Source organism: Rhodnius prolixus, unplaced genomic scaffold (assembly GCF_049639745.1).
Source record: "Rhodnius prolixus isolate KJV_2025 unplaced genomic scaffold, Rpr scaffold_13, whole genome shotgun sequence".
Lineage (NCBI taxonomy): Eukaryota > Metazoa > Arthropoda > Insecta > Hemiptera > Reduviidae > Rhodnius > Rhodnius prolixus.
In genome coordinates this window covers 8236948-8260972 of record NW_027411583.1, presented here as the reverse complement: position 1 = coordinate 8260972, position 24025 = coordinate 8236948, and the positions used below count along the sequence as shown (strand labels likewise).

General features: G+C 32.8%; 3 protein-coding genes across 11 annotated transcripts in view; all 3 read right to left on the bottom strand.

The window, feature by feature from the left end:
• The window catches only part of LOC141448073 (syntaxin-1A-like), a 61199-nt gene extending 51056 nt beyond the window's left edge, over positions 1-10143 (bottom strand). The window contains exon 1 of one of the 2 annotated variants that reach the window (XM_074116142.1): positions 10041-10143. Coding sequence is in view for 1 of the 2 variants with exons in the window: in XM_074116139.1 (XP_073972240.1) it covers positions 9640-9675 (36 nt within the window). In the remaining variant the exon portion in view is untranslated. Of the gene's footprint in view, positions 1-9639; positions 9949-10040 lie in introns of those variants that run through there. The other variant, XM_074116139.1, reaches the window with a different exon arrangement.
• LOC141448074 (dynein axonemal light chain 4-like) lies at positions 10041-16388 on the bottom strand. Of its 2 annotated transcripts, none has more exons than XM_074116145.1 (4): positions 15961-16388; positions 15793-15876; positions 11823-14057; positions 10041-10139 (listed from the first exon to the last, which is right to left on the bottom strand). In XM_074116145.1, exons 1-3 carry the CDS (start codon positions 16021-16023, stop codon positions 13896-13898), a joined length of 309 nt encoding a protein of 102 aa, XP_073972246.1. In that variant the 5' UTR covers positions 16024-16388; the 3' UTR covers positions 10041-10139; positions 11823-13895. The 2 variants fall into 2 exon arrangements, with proteins under 2 accessions (XP_073972246.1, XP_073972245.1); XM_074116144.1 differs by having other exon boundaries at positions 15955-16387.
• A 668-nt stretch (positions 16389-17056) lies between these two features.
• The window catches only part of LOC141448065 (MIF4G domain-containing protein B), a 44933-nt gene continuing 37964 nt past the window's right edge, over positions 17057-24025 (bottom strand). For 6 of the 7 annotated variants that reach the window (XM_074116116.1, XM_074116119.1, XM_074116118.1 and 3 more), the window contains 7 exons: positions 22613-22730; positions 21459-21546; positions 19492-19741; positions 19232-19350; positions 18380-18520; positions 17480-17605; positions 17057-17366 (listed from right to left, as the gene is read on the bottom strand). In XM_074116116.1, the coding sequence (XP_073972217.1) occupies positions 17142-17366; positions 17480-17605; positions 18380-18520; positions 19232-19350; positions 19492-19741; positions 21459-21546; positions 22613-22730 (1067 nt within the window). In that variant the 3' untranslated portion in view covers positions 17057-17141. The remainder of the gene's footprint in view (positions 17367-17479; positions 17606-18379; positions 18521-19231; positions 19351-19491; positions 19742-21458; positions 21547-22612; positions 22731-24025) is intronic. The other variant, XM_074116121.1, reaches the window with a different exon arrangement.

The following is a 24025-nucleotide window of genomic DNA, read 5'->3' as shown; positions in this document are numbered from 1 at the left end:
GATAGAACAAAATAATTTCTCACTTAAACATTTTTATCACAACAAATAGATGAACTCAAGCAATAAAATTTCAAAATATAATACAAAATATTTAAAAAATTATAGTAAATACAAATATAAAAAAAAGTCCTTCGAAACATTGTACAAAACAAAATTGTAAACAAGGTGGAGTAAAAAAACAAAATGAAAAATTCCCAATGACGTAATGGCTGCAAACAAAACCAAAACAGTCTGGATGGCAATAAATATTTTACTCTTTTAAATCACCTAACATTTGTTGTTAATATTGTTTAAAGACCTTAACATTCATTTTCCTGTGATAGTTTGCCAAGTTAGAGCTATCGTAGATTTCAAATAGCTCTCTCATCTCTCTCTCTCTCTCTCTTTCTCGCCCTCTCTCTCACTGTTCTAATCTTTCTGTACGATCTCTCGACACACCTATCATTTCTGGCAACCATGCTCGCCGACTGAACCCTCAGATCTCCAAATAACCATTTTGGAATCATCAAAATTCACCAAAAAAGCTTATTTTCTTCTATTTAATCCTATAACAAGTCACAATATCTATAGAATTTTTTTTTACAATTTCTCAAATGACATTAAAAAATATCTAATCTCAAAATTAGCTCTAACAATTTTTCTGGCATTTGTAAATCCCACATATAAATTTTTATTGTTTCTGTGGAAATATTGATTTCAGAGAAGGGGTTTCCAGAGAAATATGTGAGTCGTTGAAGGCTTCCCTCTACTCTAAGAATACAGTTCGGAACATTGTACTCAGTAGCGTAACCTGAATTATGTCTAAAGGTATTCGACAATTAATTGTTCTTTAAAACATGTTTGCTACTGAAGTTTTTTTTTTTCCTTTGTTATTGGCCTCTTGAGCAAGCAAATCAGCCATTTAAATTCTTCTTTAGCATCTTGAATATTTACAGAGTTATCCTGTTGTTTGTTATAAACTCAAAGAGCTCTGTGTAAATTTTGCCATCATCAGCTGCCAGAATAGTATTTAAATTGGCAGGTAAAGGACATCCCGTCGCTATCACTGCCCTCCACAAACGCTCTCTTCCTTTAGTATTATTAGTACATTCCAGGATTAGATGGTTGGCGTCTGCTATTACTCCTGAAGTACAGGAACACTGGTGAGATGTTTCCACCCCAATCCTGGCTAGATGGTGCGGCGAATAATTGTGGTTGAACCTCATTCTAATGACAGTGCTAACAAACTTCCTATTGTGGTTTTTGTATTTGTAAAACCATGGTCTTTTGGGGACACTACATTGGATGGCTGTGTAAAATTGGCCTTTTCTCGCCTTTGCCTATTCGTATGTCCGCTGTCATTCTGTATAGCACTCCGCTTTTGCATAGTTTTTAATATCGGAGACCAACAGTGAGTACGGCGATGTATGTTGTAGGGAGATCGCTTCCTTGGCTTTACGATCCACGATTTCATTTCCTCTCAGACCTGTGTGACCCTTAATCCAGATTAAATGTACCGATTTGCCTTTCCTTAGAATATTATTTAATAATTCGGAAGTTTCTAAGATTAAAGCGGGAGCATTATTTCCAGAATTTTGTAGTTTTTGGAGAACACTTTTGCTGTCTGTGAGAATTAACACCAGCGATTGGTCTATTGAATCTACATACTTTAAACATTGATATACAGCAAATAATTCGGCTGTGAATATGGAAGCGAACTTATTTAATTTGAATTGTAAGGAGACGTCAGCCGAAAGATCAATCATTGCACATCCCACACCGTCTTGATTCTTAGAACCATCTGTGAAGAGCTGATATTCGTTGGGAAAAAAGCGGTGTAATTTGTTAAGAAGCAGTGCGTTGTTGCAAGAATTTGAATGGTTTTCGTTGTATTGGAAAAAGTTTGTATGAATGTTCTTAGTATTTTCCATAGAAACCAACAGCTCAAAACTGAAAACAGGGAGCAAATCATAGCGTTTTATTTCTAAGGAGAAGTGAGATAGTTGGCTGAACTGGTTTACTAATATCGGGCTCCTCTTCTTGTGCCAGAACTTGTCGGTAAAAACTCGGGCTGATATTCTGCTTATCCTTTGAATGCTGGGTTGTCTTTTGATACAGAACCTTTCAATGATAAACCGTGAAGCTAACAACTTCCTTCTGATTGCCAAGGGTTGTTGCTTGGCCTCTGCTAGGAGCGCATTAGTCGGCGTAGAAGTCAGGGCACCCAGACTTGCTCTCAAGGCTTTGTATTGCAGTTTGTCTACGTGGTTAAGGTGGGTGGATGCCGCATCTCCATAGAGGAAGCATCCATAATCCAATCTAGATAGAATTAGTTGGTTGTATAACATTAACGATGTTGCAACATCTGCCCCATAGTTAAGGTGGTTAAGGTATCTCAAAATATTCATACTTTGTTCGCACTTTTTAACTATGTAACTAATGTGCTGTCTCCAGAGTAATTTACTATCGAGGTACATTCCCAGTGTTTTCATGACCGGCTCTACCCGTAATTGGAGTGCTCCCAGTTTTACTGGTGATTGTATAGTATACTTTCTTTTTCGAGTAAACACCGTAATACTACTCTTCGCTTCGGAGGGTGTTAGTCCCTTGTTGTAGCACCATTTACCGAAGATACTGAAGTTAAAAATTGTTAAAAACAGTTACAGTTAATTTTAATATAAATATTTTTGTCATTTTAAAGCAAATTAAAATTGCTTGTATGTATAAAATTAATGATTGCAAAAAAAAAAATTAATTCCAACAATACCGTTGTCTCTTTTTGTCATTTTTTCCCACCAACTGTTGCATCAACAATGATAACAAAAACTGCATAAATATTGGAGAATTGTGAATTTCAACATTGCCTTATTGTTTCAAACAGATAAATAATAATTGAAGTGAAAATATTTCAATTTTGAAAATTTCAAACAAATAATAAAAGAATGTATTGCTTTATAAGAATAGATAAGATAAAGACAAAAGAAAAACATTTTTTACCACAAAGAAAACTCATTTTACAAACATTCAACAAATTGCAATATTTCTACATTTAACAATAAATAGAAATTGTGAACGTTCACACCATTTCTATTTCCTACAATTTAAAATAATTTAACTTTTATTGAAACTTAAAGTTCGGTTTAAAAAAAAAACAAAATAGAGAAATATAGTTCTTAAACATACTATTCTCTAAAAACCACTCCTCAAACCCCACGACATCAAAGATTTCAAAGATCAAAATACTTTCCTTACGTAGTAAAGTAACAGAAAGTAAAAAAGAAAACTATATCCAACATAAGGAAAAGCTTCTGTAATTTATTTTTAAAATGAAACAGTTATAGAAACCAGTTTTCTAATTAAATTATGCTGTTATTATTATTAACTTAAAAGAAGAAAATACAATATTACGGTACGTTATTTTTATAAACAGTTAAATTATTATTAAATAAATTATATTTATATAATAACTTTATGCACAGAGAGCAGTGTTTATATCTCTAACGTTTCTATTAGTTTCACAATTACACACGTATGGTGTTATTTAATTAAAAACTCCTGAGAGGTGGTAAAATAACGGTTATTTAATGAATGATTATACCGTCGCGCATATCATAATAAAGCATATAGTTCTTTCCAGATCCTTCTGCCTCCTTCGCCTATTGGAAACCATTCCAGGAAATGTTGAAGATTGAAAGCTTGAAGACCAAAGGAAACCCAGAGACAAAGACTGTACTATAGTTCATGGAAAATATGAAACCTTACAGTGGGAGCACTATTAGCGTAATAAAAAAACCCACAGATATAAACATGATTTTCTAAGAAATACATTTTAGACTGAGGGGGCCTCAAAACGGATATTTCTGATTCTAAACTCAAAATAAAAATTAAATGATCACAATACTTTGGTTATTTAAGAGAAAGTAAGAATGGAGTTCCACCTAAGGTTCCAAATTCACTCGCTCAATTGTATTCGATTCCTAAAATCCACAATCTTTTAAACAACAGCAAACGCTTCTACATTATATTATAAATGCAATAAAGTCATCCACAATGACCTGAATATTCTCTTCCTACCTGAAGTAAACAAACTGAGGACCCCTATCCTCTCATTCCTATCCTCTAATCCACATTATCCCGAACTCCCCCTAATAATGCTCCTAAATGGAGTCCTACCAATGGGTTGTTTCTTTTCTCATTTATATATAAATATACATAATTACTTGTAACTCTATAGAAGAATTCCTAAATTACCCAGAGAACTAGTGACTTCAGACATTTAATTTAGATGGGATATGAATGATTATACAGTCAAACGAATTTCTGCAAAAACTACCCCAGTTTCTCTAAAGTTGATAGTCATTCACCACTTTCTAGCGAGTGTGCATTCATTTCCCTAGTCTATTACGCACATATCAAAATAAGCAATTTACTAAAAATTGTTCAAGAAGTTTGTGTAGCCAAGATGTTAAATATCATTTCATAGCTACACGTTCCAAGGGAAGATACAATTAGAATTAACGTTTTCTTTATTTTCAACAATTTAAAAATGAAAAAAAGGGAAAATAACAAAAAGATGGGAAACTGCAGAACACCCAAATTGTTCCCAACAGTCTCGCAAAACTTTCTTCCAGAGTCCCGAGTTACGGGAATTTTTTGACCATTGTTAACATAGCTTAAGAGGATTAATAATGATGAATTAACTTTAAAACAATCAGGTAATGAGAAACAAGTTACATTGCAATTTTGCAATGTAAAAAAACCCACAGAATGCATAAAAACAAAAGCCAGCACATTGAACCTGGTTACATAACCTTGGTTACAAAAAAAAAGTACGGTTGCTCAAACTTAAATGTTAGTATTGAACGAATCGTTGATGGCCAATCATGAAATATTCACTCTCGCTTCGAGGTCACAAATATGGAGAATGAAAGACAATTTTGCTATCTGTCTTTTCCATTCTAACAATCCTTCACTAAATAGAGAACCTATTCTCAGGAGTTAATAGGATTTCTTTTTTTTTTATCTTCTTCTTTTTTCAACAACAAGCATTGCAAAGGGATTTTTTCATAATTTAGTTTACTTAGGTTTACGATAACTAATTTAATTAATCCTCAATTTTCTAGAAAACATCAAGTTTTGATTTAAACTTGAACACAAGAAGTTCTAAAACTTTCACTGTAAGTACTTATCAAGGAAACTTTAATTATAGACACTTCGAGGAGAATGTAGGAAGTTTGAAGAAGAAGACCTTAAAATTTTAGCGGGAGCAAAAGTAAGGTAATTGCCTAATTTTTTAGGCGGGCTTTACGTCCAACTACCAAATTAGGTGTCGCGGACGGAGGCGACTAGCAAACATACTTTGCTATAAATTTCCCATATTAATCATTAAATAAAATCCAAGGCCTACAACCGGGAATCGAACCCTTTACCACAATACACATACAGCTTTGCAGGTAGTGGGAGCAAAATGAGGTTTATTTACATAGTCTCATACTCAAATAAGTCCTTAAACATTAATTTGAAGCACTTTTCGATCAGTTGACTTTATAAGGATATGGCGTACCATTAAAAAGTATTCTAATAAATCTTCAATAAACTCACCGCTTTTTTTTGTTCGATTTATATTGAAAGAATCACAATCGATGATTTTTTGGAATGTTCGCAGAAAGAGAAGGTTTATTTGGCAGAAAGAAGAACATTAAAGGGTAGGTTTTTAACTCTCTTTGATTAATAAATTTAGGATAGTTTTGTAGGAAGAACATGATCATGCAATCACTTACCAGTAGCGATAATAAAACACTCATAATGGTTTTGAAAAGGTGAAAGTGTACATTCTTTTGTAATATCCTTTTTAAAAACAAAGAAGATCTAAACCATTAGTGTCGTCCAGAAGCAATCCCTACCGTATATTTCACACTTCCTTGCACGAGCAATTCTTCCTCCTGCAATTCTTCAATATTACTTTTGTAATCTTCTAGCAACCGTCGACACGACAACGTGACTTAGTAGCACGACTTAGAGAGAAAAGAACGGGACTTTGACAAGACGACAACAAATACTAGCATCTCAGAACTGACTTTTTTGTTTTAAGATGGCCTAATTTGGATTATTTTCAGCTAGAAAAAAAAAACATTACTGATTTTACGAGGAATAGATATGAAACATCAGCTGTCTTTAAAGTGCTTAAATCCATCACATAATATTGAATAAGTTAGCAAAGATGTCTTTGTAGATAAGCGTTACGCAATAGCTTAATGTTACCAGACGAGCTCGTCCATTACTAACTACAAACTTCTTTTACCCTTCCCATTGTCAAAATCATTCCAAATTTTTAATTTGCTGCAGAAAAACCTTCAATAAATAAATTTTGCTGGAAAAATGTTTCAAAAAAGTACTACTAAAATAGTACTACTAAAAAAATACCTACTAAACCGCATGAAAAACCAATTTTTCATTGGAAAATTGATTTTAAATAAAAATATAAATAACTTAAATTAAGTTTCTTACAAAAAAAAAAGAAGAAAATTAACAAAATCGATGAGTAATAAAAAAAAAGAAGCTCTTTTTTACTACAAATCCACCAGGGGACAGGCGCTCAAAAATGGCTGTTAGTGTTAACTGAATAAAAAGTTACATCCGGAACTTAACTACAGCTACAAGCGACAAATGAAGTGGAAACAATGAAGATCAAAGGCAAGATACTTTGTAGCATTAATTTAGTGCTGCAGCTGGAGAAAGTGTTCCTAACTAAACAATCTAACAAGAGAGTCCTTTTGAACTATTTCTAATTTCTATAGGTCCACATCTTACAAAATTCTGGAATAGTACAAAGAACCACTCATGAAGAACTTAATGACGAAATTAAAATAATAATAAACTGGTTAAATTCTGACTAATGTAAACATAAGAAATTTCAGGTAACCAGTTCCAATCGGAATTACAAGTTTTGAATTTTACTAAAAGACAATCTGATCCAGCGAAGATGCAGAAGTTCATTTCTCCCAAAGCTTACACAGTCACAAGAAGTATGGTCTTCTTCCATAAACTCCTTGAGGCGAGTATGGAGTTAAAACCCATTAGTGGAGATAACCCCTCAATTCGTAATTGCCATTAAAGAACCCAACTATTCCACTAAGAGGCGAGAAAATTCGTGAAAAACTTGATTACGTACTAATTTCTCGGACCTTCAGACAGCTTCATAGAGGAGGAACCAATGAACGGGAAATAACAGACCTAATTTGTACAAAAATCCAACTTTTCACTACCCGAAATACCACAATGACCTGGTTCAAGGACTAGAAAAACATCTAAAAGTAGAAGTAGATGGCGTCCAAAGGTCATTCAGTCACCCAGAACATTCCAGCATTTCTCTGGAGGAGGTTCATTACCTTGAACACAGCAAGAAGTTTCGACGAAAATAAAATTGAAAAATAGCATGCTAAGCCTGATTCATAGTACTTTGCCCCCCAAAAAAAGAAACTACAGAATTCGATAAGATCAATAACTCGGTAGTTACCAAATTCAAACAGAGTGAACGAAAAACATAATCTATTCTAAGTTTACAGTCAAAATATGAAATTGTGTGACAGACTCTTTGATAATTATTGAAAGAGGCCTTATGCTGTACCCAAGAAGTTAAACTCTTTTTTCAAGAAGTCCCATTTTTATTACATTATTTTAGAAAAACAACGAGTAATTGTTAAACAAAAAGAAAAGCTAGTACTTTTTATCAAAATTTTTGAGAAAAAAGAAGTTAGTCATTTATGAATTCAACTCCCCTTATCAGTATTTGTCTTAGATATCTGAAAATATGATTCGACATTTTATTTGACAAATCGATTTCAAAAGACCCATAAAAAAAGTATGTCAATTTCTATCTCTTAATTTTTATAAATTATTGTAATTTCAAATTTAATAAAACAGATAATTTTACGACCGACTGTATTTTGGAATAGTAAAACTATTCCTTGGATTAATAATTAAATATTTAACCCTTTCAACCACAAAAAAAATAATAATATCAATAATTTAGGGAAGGGATTAGCTATGAGGTTAGCATACTGGACTCCCACGCGGAGGTCCCGGGTTCGAATCCAGCAGCTGACCCTTAGATTTTCTCTTCCTAGGAGCTTCTTACAGCTCACTGTCCGGTGATGGACAGTGTTGTCTGTAACGAGAGAACACTGTCCGGAGGCCGGCAGTGCACTGGAAAAAGCTCCGGGCGCTAATGACCTCAGCTGTTGATGCGCCAAAAAAAAAAAAAAAAAAAAAAAAAAAAAAAAAAAAAAAAAAAAAAAATATATCAATAATTGAAAGCACTTACATGATTTTTCTGTAAATTCAAACGTAAGAAAAATGGGTGGGACTGTTGGAAGAATACATTTTGGAATACACGTGAAATCTATTAAAACAGCATTTAAGGTAGACGATGTTCACTCACAATCAGACATGCTAACCTTATGAAATTCGATATTCGGTTATTCTAAATCTATTTAGAAAAAAATGGGGAAAAATCGTTTTTTATATAAGCTATAATAGAGTCGAATCAGATGATTACAGCGGAAATGAAATTTTGGAGATCTTCTGGATCAGAGAGATAGAAATTCTGTCAGCTGAATAACATAGAAACATGAATAACCTACAGATTTGTGTACGTAATCTAAACTGGCTATTAATACAAATCTTCCAAAGCAATTGTGGCACCATAAGTGCCAGTATTTGATCATAGATTGCAGGTAATGTAAATTACGATCGTGTAAATGTGAATATGCGAGATTGTGGTAACAAGCTAGAGTTTTAGCCTGAGAAAAAGCCATGAAGTTGTATTCTTGAGCTGCTAACTCTACTGACACTGTTGATTAAGAGTTGATTGAGACTCTAATGTTAAGTCCCGGGATTCTCGTGAAGAAGAAGAAGAACTGAAGAAGTGAGGCTACTTTACTGTGGAGGAGTTAGAAGCAAACGTAAGTCTTTCGCCTAAAAGTACACTACTTGAGATTCTGTTTGGTCGCAACAAAAACATCAGACAATGTAACTTAGCAATCAGAATCCCACAATCAAAAGAACTACTTAACTAGAGAGGATTTTTCATTTTATTGAGCCTTTTTCGAAATTGGCACCGTCGATTTTTTGTTAAATGCGGTATTTCATTGTATTACTGATATCAGAAACATTTTCGCTGAAAAATACCATTTATGAATAAGGGCACTTCTAAAATAGGGGGTAAGTAGCATTGTCTTTGTACTGTAGAATAAATGATCTTAAACTTTTCCATTTTATGAAAAAAGATTAACCGAAAATACAACTTAATTCAATAAATTTCTTTTCTTTTCTTGTTAGACTTTCCCCAAAACGACTTTCAACATTTTCTTTAAAATTTTATGCAATAAGATCTACTACATTTTTTCATTTGAATTCTGGGAGAATTCATTTTTGAGCATTTCTGAGGAATGATGGGGCAGTCTCCTCTTAACTTCATGACACTTCATGATGATTAAGGTTACACAAACTTAAATAAAGTTAGTAAATAATAGTTTAATAGGTTTTGAAAAAGATTTTTTGGAGAGAAATTAGAAGATTTGATGATAAAGTCGAATGAGTGTTCACATCAGATAATACTTCAAGAATGCACAAAAAAAAAAATTATATAAACTTATTTACTTGTTGCAGTGTTTTCAGACGATCTTTTGTAGTCATTGCGAGTACATCTTTACAGATAATAACACATTATTTTTGTTTGCTTTAATAATGTATCCCAACTATCACTTGATAAAAAAAAATGAATGAAAATTATTTAAATAAATCTAATTTCTAAACTGTTTACATTTCCACGAAAATAGTAAAAAAAGAACTAAAAAGAAACAAAATCTTTATTTTAAAGAACTGAAAAACAACCTGCTCATGTACCGTGCACCAACATATAACGATAACTAATGTGGCAAGTTACAAGGAACTTGAATCAGACCGCCTTCGGCCAGCAGATAACGTTAGCTAACGACACGACACGAACATACTCGAACATTCAAACGCATAACCTCAAATCTAACTGGTCAAAAAATTACCTCTTATTTCATGCTTCATGTGATCGATTGATGCACAGCATAAACCTTGTTCTCTTTCTCTCTATCTTTGTCACCTGATGTTGTGCAGGTGATGAAAATCTAAAGAATTAAATTATGAGTATTAATTTTTTTTAAAAAAACAATACAGAAGAAAACAACATAATATAAACAGCTTGGCTTCTTGCCAAAAAATACATGATTCCTCGTTATTAAATTTAGCTCTACAAAAGTTAGTTCACATGTCTATAACACTAAACAAAAACTTAACAAATAGTGGGAAGTCGAATTAACTTAGCAAGGCAAAAAATTTGGTGAAGATACAATATCACTGCTGTATGCTCGTGAACAGGTTTTCTTGCAAAACAAAAGCAATTTCTCATACGAAGATAAAAGGAATCCTGGAAAATGATATACCGTTTGAAAGCCCATTAGACAAGGAAACTTTTGTAAAAAGTGCCAGCACCTAGGTCTGAAAATGATCACATAAGAGCCTAATGAGTTTTCTTAAAAATTTCGATTACTTTTATTTTCCTAGGTTCCGGTGGAAGATTAACCCGTTGCCGCAAATGACGGCTATAGCCGTCCGATCTTTGTTGATATGTAGGCAAACGACGTCTATAGCCGTCGTGCACATTTTAATTAATAAAAAAAAGTACAGCGTTAGTACGAAGTGTACTAACGCATACACTTGTTAATTATTGAATTAGTAAAGCAAATGCTGTATAGTCGTCACGACGGTCATAGCCGTCATTTGCTCTGGAAAGAGAAAAAATGACATGATGAGTAAATGACGGTTATAGCCGTCGAGAGGTTTTTTGGAAAAACCGTGGCCAAATGTGATAATTTTTACTTCCAAACATACAACTTACACTTGATTCCATCTGGCAGTCATAAACAATTGAGAAAAAAAAAGTGTGTTTCTGAGCACGATCATCAAATTAAAAGTGTGCGGCAACGGGTTAAGGCAGTTTGGAGAATAATTTATGCTTCAAAATGGTGTCAATTTTTAGGAAATTTATCTGTCTTTCCAACCATGTCATCAGAATAGAATTCGGACTAAAACTTTCTGAGTAATAACATTTTTATTGAAAAAAAGTAATGATTTTAGAAAAAAAATTTAAAGTGACGTCACTCAAGAACAGAGGAAAATATGAAGTTGGCCAATACGTCATTGAACTCCACTTTAGATGTACTACACGCAGTAGGCCTATTGACAATACTTACTGGTTCACCCTGTATACTTTGTAACACTTATACGACACAAGCGGAGGGTTACCTCCAACATTCCTCCAGATCTGCTTTAAAACAAACTTTCCTGGAGAAATGATTACAATAATAATTATGATTTGAGCTAGAATAGAATAGTTTTCAGAGGTTTAACATTTGTTTTATACTGAAAATGTTAAAAAGGAGATGAAAAATCTCGAAACTAGCACATTTGTATAATAAAGTAATAATTACCTGAATAACGTACAAAAATCTTGCAGTGGTTTGGATCGAACGAACATTTGGATCACGAACAGTGATACAAACTGTCCTGCCATGAATTTGTTACATATTCAACCCCAGTTAACTAATAAGAACAATCTTTCAATCATTTCTCTTTATTTTAAAGCTAATCAAATTAATAAAAACCTGGTAAGTAATACTGATTCGAGAATATAATCTTCATTATTGCAATTTGGAAACAGTACCTTAGATTACAGTATAAATATATAACCTGTCATGAAAAATTAAGGATTTATAGAAACTATTAGAAATTAAAATCAAATAATATATTACCTCAAGCATTAAATGATGTGCGTGGATGGCAAAGAAGCTGGAGATCACTGGTATTCCTCAGGTTTTTTTGCTTCCAAGGATCCTTTACAGCACACTGACTTGTACTCTGAGAGAACGCAGTCAGGAGGCTGGCAATCTGTGAGGAGCTTCGGACGCCATGAACTTATAGCTAAGGAACAAAAAATAATAATAAGTTAAACTAGAATACAAAGAAAAATAAAAAGAATAGCAATCGTTAAAATTTTGAAAGACGTTTAAAAATGATAGCAAGTACAGTTACTTAAAAACAATACACAATAAAAGTAATGAAAATGGAAAATGGCGAGACACTATATTATAACTAGCAAAAGTTTTTAAAAAGTACTTCAATAATGATGAGAAGTTACGCTTAAGATGATCTCAGGATATCGAAACGTCTCTGTAAAACAGATAAATAATAAATTAATAAGACAAAAATCAAAAGCAAAAGTGGGTTATAAATAAATGAAGCCATCTTCCACAAAAAATACCAATACCCAACAAAAATGAGAGTTTGGAAGAATTCTCGGAATACTGATTTGCTTGTTTAAAAATAAGGTGTCATAATAATCAACTTAAGTTAATATATTATTGAAATATTCTACACAAAATATAAATTTGTTTATTTAATTAAATTACGCGTAATTAATATCAATAATTTTTTAAATCGGAGAATGATTTGAAAAACTTTGATATATAAATATGCTAACAGAGATAGGAATCAATGTTGCATTTGAAATTTAAGAATACCTACACATCATAGCGGCGACAATGTTAACTAAACTGTCAAGGTTTATGCATGTTTATACACATATGTATGCCATCTAGCGGCAAAATTTAAAACTATCTACTTTCTAGCTTTTAATATTTGAATTTAAAAGAAAAAAATCCTAATTCCGTCACAAATAAGTGAAGTTATATTTTATAAGAGTAAAAAATGCAATAATACTTGAAAATTTTCAGAAATATAATTTAATTGATCACTTCTCGAGTCAATAATCATTTTCATTTTGAAAGAAAATTATATTAGTTTATTGCAGACATTTCTATTCTTTTTCTGAATCGGTGATCTAATCGTCCGAAGAGTAATATTATGCTAATTATGAGGGTGTATGAATGAAGTGGTCCAGAGTAAATTCTGTGAGTATTTAAATCAATAAGATTAATTTTAATTTTTACAATTAATAAATTAATAAGCAAAATATGAAATAAATTTTCTCTTATTTTAGTTTTCTTTCCATAAAATCAGTTTACTTGTACGTGTTTATGCTGGGATGTATGGTGGTAAAAGCTTGAAGTTGAAAACTTTTTGGAGTCAGCTTCTGTATATTATATTTGTATATATACATAAAGAATGTGTGGTTTTATGGTGTGAATGGTGAGGGAATGTGTGTATATCATCTTTGATGTGGCTGTAAACCAAAATCACCTACGACCTGTAGGATATACATGCAGCCCATTCTAAAAGTTTTAATTGTTTTTATTAGAATGTGGATATCTATAATCTTTACAAAGTATAAGAATGTGTTGGAAAAGAACGAGTAATAAATGCCAAATCTAGTGTGATCAAAAAGATCTATCAGTAGCTCTCTTTCTTTGAAGTGTCAATGAATGTAACATAGAATATAGGAGTCTGTTTTAGTGTCATGGGTTCTATGTGTCAATGTAAATGAGTGTGTGTGTGTGATTATGAGCTCGAGTTTACCTGTGGGTACGCTAAACCCAAGTAGTTGCACACATCAACTACCTCTGCAGGTATCAGTGTTGTGTGGACTATGTGGTTTGATTGGGATATCCGTAGGAACGCCAAGATCCTTGAGGAATTGACTTCAGTCTCCTCTACAGAAATGTATACCGTGAATATAGTCCCTACGGAAAGCCAAGAGATGACCAGTGGATTCGTTAAAATACTTTAGCACCTGTACTACTTAACTCATAAGTAGTGGATGAAATAACTTTTGTTTTTTATAAATTTTATTTTATTAGTAACCAATTTTATGAATATTGATATACATCAATATTATAATTTGATGAAATGAGCAACAAAACTAAACATCAATTCTTCCAGATACAAATTCCCAGATTGCCAGCAAAAAATAGATACATCATGGTTTTACATTCATAAGAAATATGAAAACCATAACCTTCTCCGACTACGGTGTGCCAAGAAGGGCCATATTTCTTATCTAAAGTCTCTTTGATTACACGAGCTGCCATCTGGAATAAAATAATTATTAAATAGTAATATTAAAATTATTATAACAAAGAAAAGAAGTTGGGTCTTTAAGTAGTCTAATCGCCTAATTCTATTCTTTTTCTTAATCTGTGTTCTAATCGACCGAATAGGAACAATATGCTAATAATGAGAGTGTATTAAAGAAGGTGTTCCCGAGTAAATTCGGTAAGCATTCACGATGTCTAAGTTTAGATGTAGGCTATGTCAAATTCCAAGTAATCAAACAATTTTTCTAACTTTATCAGGAAAATTTAAACGGCGAGTTTGAAAAAGCAGCAAGAGATCAGGATGGAGCATGGAATATTCTCCAGGCTTTCAGCCACTTGACGACCCGTACCCATTGTACGACCACTTGTAGATGTAGAAGAAACATACACTGTTCTTATGATCCAGGCTTTTCTTACCACTACTTATTTTATGCATTTATATATTTACATTTGCTTTACCTTATATATGGTGCCCTGCTACTTGGGAACAATGCATTAATATCCCTAGCCAATATTAATGTCTGATTCATTGGATATTAATCCAATTTTTGCATTCTTCAGCAGTGCCTATTCGGATAACTGCGATTCACTGCCAATCTGAGGTTGTTTTTCAGCGAGTCTTCATTATCATCACTGCTTTTTGTTAATGCTATTTCTGGAGTCCATTTATTACCTAACAGCTGGTAACTTACATCTATGTTAGTGCCACACCCGAAGGAAGGCCTACGTACGCTGAAGGATCGACTTCAACAGCTCCAAATTCAACACAGTTATCCCTGTACAATCCACGCTTGGGCACAGGTCGCATAATACCTTGGATGAGGCCACACTATATGTATACTTAGTGAGTGATACAGGGTTTCTGTGTAACGTAGTTCCAGTTGTTGAACTAGGGCATCTAAATAGTCGCCGGGTCTCCTGAAGAAGTGAATAGTCCCTACGGAGATACTCAAGAGATAATAAAAAATGGCTTCAATTATTTTACTACTCTATTAATTGGTAGAATAATCCACTATAGAAAATAGCAAGGTCTCTAAAAATATTGTATCATTTCACCATTAGATTCCTAATTGATTCATTGTCAAATTTCGGAATAAATGTTCGCTTAATAGTGTCTCAAAATGTCTTAATTTCTGATACCAATTATAATCAAATTTGTAAATATCCTATATATTGTATGTCAGAGATAAATGATCAATTTATGGGTATCTAATGTTTGCTTTTCAATGTTACGAGAATTAACAGTTGGTATTTCTTTGAACAGTAATCAAGTTATTTCATTGCTGTTTCTGAATATGTACATATAGTAAAATAAAAAGATATGTTGTATGAACCCCTTTGTGTTTTAATGTGAGTAAATCCCTGAGAGAAGTAAAAAAGAAAACTGGACTTGCGGATAGCAATCATAGACGAATCTTAGGATCTGCTACTGTAAATCCTGGAACTTTTATTATCTGAAGGTCAAATGTAATAAGATTATGAATGCAGTTTTGAAACTCTATCTTCCTTAATAAATTAACAAATAATCATAAGATAGATACTACCTGAAAGATTAGACTACCAGATGAACTTTCAGTAATTTAGTTCTGTATTTTACTCAGATTGAGTGAATTGTGATTTTTCAGTTCATTAATAAATGAATTTAATTATAGCAATATGCTGTAAGTTTTAACCCCAAATTTGTTTTAAACTACAACAGAGTCAGTAATAAAATATGCACTCCACTAACTTCATTACTGTTTTGATGTTTTTCGCAAGCTGTCACAATTAATTCAATTGCTTCATTTTTCATATCTTCAGGCATATCACATTTCTAAAAAATTAAAATAAAACTTATATTTAATGGACCAATTCTAGCAAGAAAGGTTTAAATATCACTGTTATTACATACTCTGACCAATGGATAAGTATGTATAACTTTTTTGGTTTCTTCTTCCTTTTTACCACTTTCTTCGGCCATTTTTTTTTTACATTTATCACTTTTACTTTAGTCGAGGATACTGCTTAAAAAACGAAAAGGGTCAAGTAAGCACAAATATCGATCAAACTAGCACGGGTAGCTAGGTCTTTCGTCATAATGTTCAAAATGTAGTAATAATTAAGATTTGTTGTAGTAAGCATATCTTTTTATCTGATGTTTAGTTTTCCAAGTTAAAGCTTATAGCAGTTGTTCTTCATATTTGACATTTAAAAGGAGACATTTCCTAACATATCCTACCTTCAAACTATTACCAGATAAAATATATTTCCACAAATTTTGGAAATTGTCAAAAAATGGATTATGCTGATTTTTTCTGAAAAATTACAACATAAGGGAGGGAAAATTCGCACGGTAACGCTACTTCAGACGTTGAGTGAGGTTGTCAAGAAGTGTCAGAGATGAGAGCTGATCAGATAAAAATGGAACTGTTCGCAGCGAGTTGCACTGAATAAAATAAATGGAACCACAAAGTTCTTATAAATTGCTTTATTTAGAGAATAAGTTGTAGCAATAGTTGGGCGAAGAATTTAGACTGCAATAATATGGAAATGTCTCCCATACTTCAAGTCTGTTAAATACTGTTTCACTTGGGAGTTGAATATCCAACTGTGTCAGTTATTTAGTTGGTTTAACATCCAATTTTAATCAATTTTTTTCTTCTATTAGTTAATTTAAATGGTAAATTTTCTGCTGTACCTAACACACTTTTCTACAGTAGAATCAAGCATTCTAGCATCCAATGAGCAAAAATTCAATATGATCATAGCAAAGTTCGAAGCTTTATTATCCATACTTACTCAATAATGAATCCTCTCATCGTTATTTCCGTGCAATACACATCCATGAATACAGGACTAAGTAATAAGCTAACTTCTTTAGATAGTAGTACCATATCCATGTAAAACCAGACAATATGTTCTTATGTGCGATCTACAACATTCTACAATGTCACCTAGGGTTGAACAGTGCTGTTCTTCTTCAAGGTTCACAAGCAATGAACATAAATAAATAATTTAAAAGGAATAAATATTTTATTAATACAAAAAAAAACATTAATAACATTACTTCCTTAGCAAAAAGGTAAATATAAAAACGAGTTAAATATGGGCATTATTTTTATAATACATAATGGTAGAGGCTGGTAAATGCCATTTGGCCGCTTTTAACTCTATCAACTGCAATAGAGTATGTTTGTTGGGCTGCGAGGTACCCGGAGCTAAAAAGGCATCCCTCACGGCCCACATTAAAGCATCCAACAGTCGGGGATCTTCCAGTTCCAAATCTCTGCCAACTGTGGTCACAGTAAAAAATAAACACTCTACCTAGAGTTAAACAAAGAAAGAGAGACAGAGAGAAAAAAAAAATCAGTATCCAGATATTTTAACAAAAATGTAACTAGTTATTTTAACACCAGTAAAAAATTTTACGCAATTACTTCTGGTCTTGAAGAGAGTGATTTTTGTGAAAGTACAGCTTGGCAAACTTGTACTAATAACGACAGTACAGTGTGCGTGGGACTGCTTCCAGTGAATAATTTTAATTGTGATTGCTTTGGTTTCATCTAAAACAGAATTAAAATACAAACATAAAATAGCAACAATTTTGAGGATAAGCTCGAACAAAATTCTTTAACTGAAATGATTCTCAACGTTCCGACTACCAAGGATGATGAGTCCTCAACGGACCACAAGTGATTCCAAGTGATTCAAGTGATTTCTGCTTTGTTTTTAAGATTTATGTCATGAATTTCTTGCTATTCCTCAAAAAAACATTTAAAATACTGAGGAATATGAAAAAAATAAAATAAATGAAATTAGATAATTCTTTTCAAGTACCAAAAACTTGTGCAAGTATTTCTATGGTCGAGAGATGAGATACAAAGCCACGCGCCACTTACGCAAAGTGGTAAAAACTTGAAGAGCTCCTCACTTTTCTGTTATTTTTGTTTATGTAGCACGTATAAGAAGTGCTATCAGGGCAGTAATTGGTATAATGGTTATGAAGCGTGATTTTTTTTGTATGTGGGAGATCCACAGTTCCAATCCAGCGCTAGACTGTTAGAAAAAAAAATTAATAGTTGAAGTATTGGCTTGAATCTGTTCAAAAGAAAAGATAAGATTCAGCTGAATGCTCATCAAATTACAAATTTATGGAGGTATGTTGTTCTCAATTAGTCGTGAACTTTCCCAGGAAGCCTGCGTAAAGGTGTTAGCAGAGGATTCACTTTTTTTTACGGCTCATCGACTACTGGAGGAGGAGATTAGCGATCTGTATCTCTTATATGTGTAAATAAATTTAATAAATAAAATAAGTCTCACATTAATTTACAACTTACTTGGCTATAAAGTTCATTCAAGTATGCCATGAATGATTGATATTTTGGTCCTTGTTCTCCACTTTTTTGCGATTTTTTCTTCTCACAAGTAAATTGGCAGATGTTGAGTAATGATTCCAAAAAGGTACCGCTACATTCTTTCTGAAATGATAGCAAGGTAAAATAATTATTAAAAACACAAACTTTATACACAGAATAATAGTTTGATTGTTAAGAAAAATTATTTTTGATTGTTTCCATTGTTGAATGAGAATTTGTCCCTGGGAGAGCCAGATAGTGATAAAAAAAGAGTTTGAACTCAATCTAATTTGTAGTAAAACCTCGTTGTGCCTGATTGTTGAACGCATTGTCAAACATTGAAGCATTGTCGTGTTATCTCTGCACTTGTACCCAATCGTCGAGTGTTATTTTAGTTCAAATCCGTACTCGAATTGTTCGGTTTTTTTCTTTTAATTGTTGGGTCATTGACAATGTAAGGTATGAACTTTTGGAACAGATTTAAGAGCGCAGAAAAAAAGGCGAAGCGGAAATTGAAGTTCACTTCATTAAGCAATAAGTTATTGGGTGGTCAGTTTTTTTTAAGTACCAAATTTGTATTCAAGTCGTTTCCAGTAGTTCGTTTTACCTCAAGTATTGGACATCTTCAATTCATTCGAGGTGGGATGTGTTTAGTGATTTTAATGAATGTAGTGAGAAATAAGAAATTATTGACTACTTGTTCAGATGGTTGGACGATAAGTTCCTCATTTGGAATATGTTTGCTTAATGATCAACCAAGCATTTCACATTTATCGCTATTGCAGTCCAGAAATGCGTGTAAACAAAGAAATTGATGATTTCAATATAACCAACCTCGATGATCGTCATTGTAATAGTAGCGTAAGACTGCGCGTGAGCACGATCGTCTAAAGCTTTCTCCAAAATTTGTCTAGGGAGCTCTATTATTTCTTCACATGTACACATTGCAGGATCTGAAAATTAAGCAGCCTAAATTAGTTTTTTAAAAAATATTTATTCAATTCGAAAAGAATTATTTATTTATTTATTTTTTGCGCTTATAGCAGAGCCGACATACGAGATGTCTTGTAAAAAAAATTATAACTAAAACTCACCTATGCAAGCATTTTTCACTGCATTTTCCGCAGGATGCCCATCGAATAGCGCTAATTCCTGAGCTTGTGGAAAAGAATTAACTGACATAGCCAGTGAATGTATAGTAGAACCCGTACTTTTGGACCTTTTCAAATCCCTATGTGCAAGCAGGGAATTTGCTGAAGAATTCACAGTTTTAGAATTATCGTTATTTAAATATAACTTCTCATCCATCCATTGAACCGCTCGAGGAGAATGACCGTGAGATATCTGCAATAAAAAGTGTTAATTTTAGAATAATTAAACAAAATTTATAAAAGTTAAAATTTAAAAGTGATGAGCATCCAAACTTCAAATACTACCTACAGCAGGATTCGAAAACATTTTTGAGTCAGCGAAAGCTCAATTTAGGAAGTCACAATGTGAAATCAATTTCGTTCATTAATTATAAATTAATATAATATTTGAACAAATCTAAGTCGAAATTCTACATCTCCTCTCCCCCGACGTACCAGTGTAATTGACAAAACGCTTACCAAAAAATATCCAATATTACACTTCTCCACAAAGCCTTCTTTTACGGAATTCCGATCACAATCCTGTATTCGTTAACTAACTCACTACTTGCGCTACTCATCCGCCTGTAACACGACTTAACTACCGTAAAACTATTTGAAAGAAACTTTAACACGAAAATAAAGTTCCATATTATAACTTCTCGTTATAACAACGAATTTCCTGTACATTTACTGCTGCTGATAATTTAAATTATGAACACTTTCAGACACACATACCAAAGACAGAGAGATATAGTTTACATAGGTAACTGTAGAACAAGCTTCAGTCCCTAATCCACAAACTTGTCTCTATCTGGCGAAATAAAAAATGGTGTAATGTAACTTCATCTCCCAATTTGACCACAATAGCAGCTCTTTCTGGAAGCCAGTAAAATTAATTCAATATTCCCCCTTAATTCCTCTGACTCTCCACTTATCCACAACAGCAGAACTTACTCTTCTAATTCGAACAGATCCAACATCAAGGCCAAATACACGAACTTCCTTACAAATAAACACTCGACTTAAGAACAGTAACCCATTCACACAAAGTATTCCGGATCGTCAAGATATTCCTGACTAAAACTACTACTTCAACAGGTTCTGATGAAATTTCATGTTTGAATACGACAGGAAAATTATTTTTCAGTAATCTATATTTAATATTTAGTTTAAGAAAGTTTACTTGTTGAGAAATCCTACTCATTCAATATAATGAGTAACATCGTAGGCATTTTATAGTCATTACAAATGACTTTAGAGCAGCATATGCCGTAAAATTGATGATACTTCTTGACACAAGAGTTTCTTGACATATGAACAGCATTTGAGGGAAAAAGTCATTTGAGTAAGTGGCCAATTGAAGGGGATTTGGCAATTTCAAAGACAATCCTAAACTTAACAAATTCATTTTACGACAAAAATGTTTTTGGCCAATTCCTTCAAACTGAACGTAATCTAAGCCCTCTGTTTGCGGCTCCTGCAGCCAATATGCAGTTTGTAGGAGATAATGGATTGCTCTGCCGCAGATTTGGCAGGGAGCTTGAAACATCAGCTAAGATGTTCAGACTTTATTTATACTGCATGGTACTCATTTACTGGACGCCACTACTGAGCGTAGACGGGCAATAGTAGAGAGCATAACAGGCACTCACGAAATTTGAGTAAACCTCCGACGATGGTGCAGCGAGATTTGCTGATATAACAACTTTTGTTTATACTTTTTATCTGCCCAATGTATATAATAAAAAAGAGGTTCTAAGAAATATAGACCCAAACACTGATCATAATTATTTTTGTTTATGAAAGCTACTTCTTCATTCTTCTTTTCTGTATGATGACATCATTTATGTACTGTTTATCAATTCCTGGGTGAAACAATAAATTTTGGGGGGAAAAAATACTAAAATATTAACATAAAAGATACAAACCTGATTAGAACCTTTGTGCATATGATGCAGAATTGACTTAGCATTTTTGGTAGAATCTTCTACAGCATTTAAGATACTTCCAGTAGATCTGAAATTAAGAATAATTTCATTAATAACTAGCACTAGATTTAATTCACAATATAATATTTACTACTTTTAATACATACTAAAATATTTTCTTCAATCAATTGTGAAATTTTCAGGAACACTTTGAAATCATATTTTTGAAAATTAAAATTTTCGCTAATACAAAATTCATAAAAAATGTACTGAAAAGAGGGAGCAATTTTTATTAAAATATTCTACTGTAGAAGTTAATTATTGTTTATAACAATGATTGCTGTTACATTGAATTACTGCCATAAATGGCAAGTGGGGGAAAAAATTAAATAAAACATATTTTTACACACAATGCCACCTAGACGTAAAAAAAACAAAAACTGATTTAATTCTTACTTAATCCACTTTTTCTCATTTGAGATTCACAGATTTTAATATGGATGAACGGCACAGTTACTCATCAATTCCATTAATACTTCTTAATGTTCATGCTAAGCATTAAGACAAAGTTTAGTAAAAAAACTTCAAAAAGCACTTTCACTACTACCAAACTATGAGAATGAACTGCAATACTCGCTGCTTATAGACGCTTTTACTATGCATAAGTTGAAGTAAGAGTCCTGGCTGGAGCAAAATGCAGGACCTCATAAGATCTTAACTCTGGGAACCAAAATAAAATGGGGCCCCAACACTTTATAACAACATAATTCTGCAAAAAGGGAGTTCTTACAACCTGAAGTAAGGATGAATTAATACTAGTAAAAGATAACGGAACATCTTATAATTTCTCGCGTTTTTGCCCTTTAAAACTCCTATCATGTGTTCTGTAGGAATATTTTTTAAGAAACTATGCATCTATTGAATGAATCACAAATGAGATTCAGGAAGTGTCAAAGCAGAATTAAGTCCGGACAACGCAGTCCGGGCAGTGACCTGTAAGAAGCTCTTAGTAACAGAATGATCTTTCTATGTATTCCGACGGTAGAAATACTGACATGGGCTCTCTGTTTAACAATATTTTTGGAGGTGCATTCAAATATACTTTGTTTTTCGTACTTATTAAATTTTTTTTTTTTTTTTTTTAAAGTACTTACTTGCTTGCCTGTAGAGGCGAAGGTGAAGACATAATAAACTCTTTTGCAAAAACATTTAATTTTGCATTACTAACTCCGCTTTCCACAGGTATTCTACTGTTAGTGTTCTCTCTCAGATCTGGAAAAAAATAAAATAAATGTTAGAATTAAGAATTCAATAAATCTTTAAAAATAGAACAATTTTCATTTCCGTATAAACCAATACTAGAACTGGGAGATAACATACAAGAACTATTGTTTTTGTATCTTTTATTACAAAAAGTAGGTTACATCATGATAAACCAAACACGTTTTCCAAATCTAATACAGTAGAAACAGCAGCATGGATTCTCAGTAACCGCTAGTTGAACTTTTCAAACAGGATCACTGAAATTTTAAAATATAGATAAGACTAGATCTATGTATGGTCAATCAGAACCTACCAAATCATCAACTAATGCTCGGTGAAGAGTGGGTTCAGTCCCACCGAGGCTGTCGCAACGCGCTCACTTTACCCTGGACATGCAGGACATGTCAAAGCGGAGTCTAGCGAAGAAGAATGAGTCGGACAGAAGAAGAATAAGAACGGAGTTCGATAACGACAGTTCGAATGTGAATGATTATTTCCAAATGGAAAAGAAACGAAATTAACTTTGCCAAAGAAAAGAAGTATCAAATTTTATTGACCAAAATTATAAACAAGATATAATGGCTCTGTGCATTTACAAAGATACACCCCTGCTGATCAAAAGTTCTAGGTCCACTAAAAATCTACGAGAGCATGAAAAAGCGAGGTACTGGGCTTTGAAATGCAGAGGCCGAAGACTATTGTAACGAAAGACATTTATGTGGAATCCTCGCAGTTACTACATGAGAAAGCTTCAAAAAAACGAACGAAAAGAAATTTTAAATTTTAATCCTGGTTCATTCACTCAATTTTTAGTTTTAATAGACGCTAAGCGTCGATCTCAAAAACAGAATAAATAATAATAATAATAATAAGACATTTTTAAAATAAATTTGTCATCAATAAGAACATCTACAGCAAATTTGCACACTTACAACAAAATTTTGCTGAACGAATAGATTACAGGGTATTGCCACTAAAATTATTGCTGGTCTCGACAATTTTACTACTATGGGCTAGTATTCAGATCATCATTTTAATAGATACTAGGGGCATTTTTTTTCTCTAATAAAGAAAGATTTTGTTTACAATTGAGTTTTTGCCTAAAATACAAGTTTGAGGCACAAGAAAACATTATTTTAGAAACTCATGCGGATCTCACTCAAATAAATGTAACGCTCAAAACTTCGATATTCCGTTAGAAAGCCATCAACCTTTAAGAATGACAGAAAGCTGTCAGTTTTAAAAGCCCGCACTATGTCCTATCAGTTTATTGATAAGAATTTTTGCTTTCTCTTCCTTCAAGT

Bases quoted from the DNA above. Each gene is read 5' to 3' on its own strand.
- LOC141448074 (XM_074116144.1), bottom strand. From the start codon at position 16,023: ATGGCCGAAGAAAGTGGTAAAAAGGAAGAAGAAACCAAAAAAGTTATA. The intron at 15,877-15,954 runs GTATGTAATAAC...TTAATTTTTTAG, and splicing joins ATACTTATCCATTGGTCAGA to AAATGTGATATGCCTGAAGA. The intron at 14,058-15,792 runs GTTAGTGGAGTG...ATTTTATTCCAG, and splicing joins AACATCAAAACAGTAATGAA to ATGGCAGCTCGTGTAATCAA.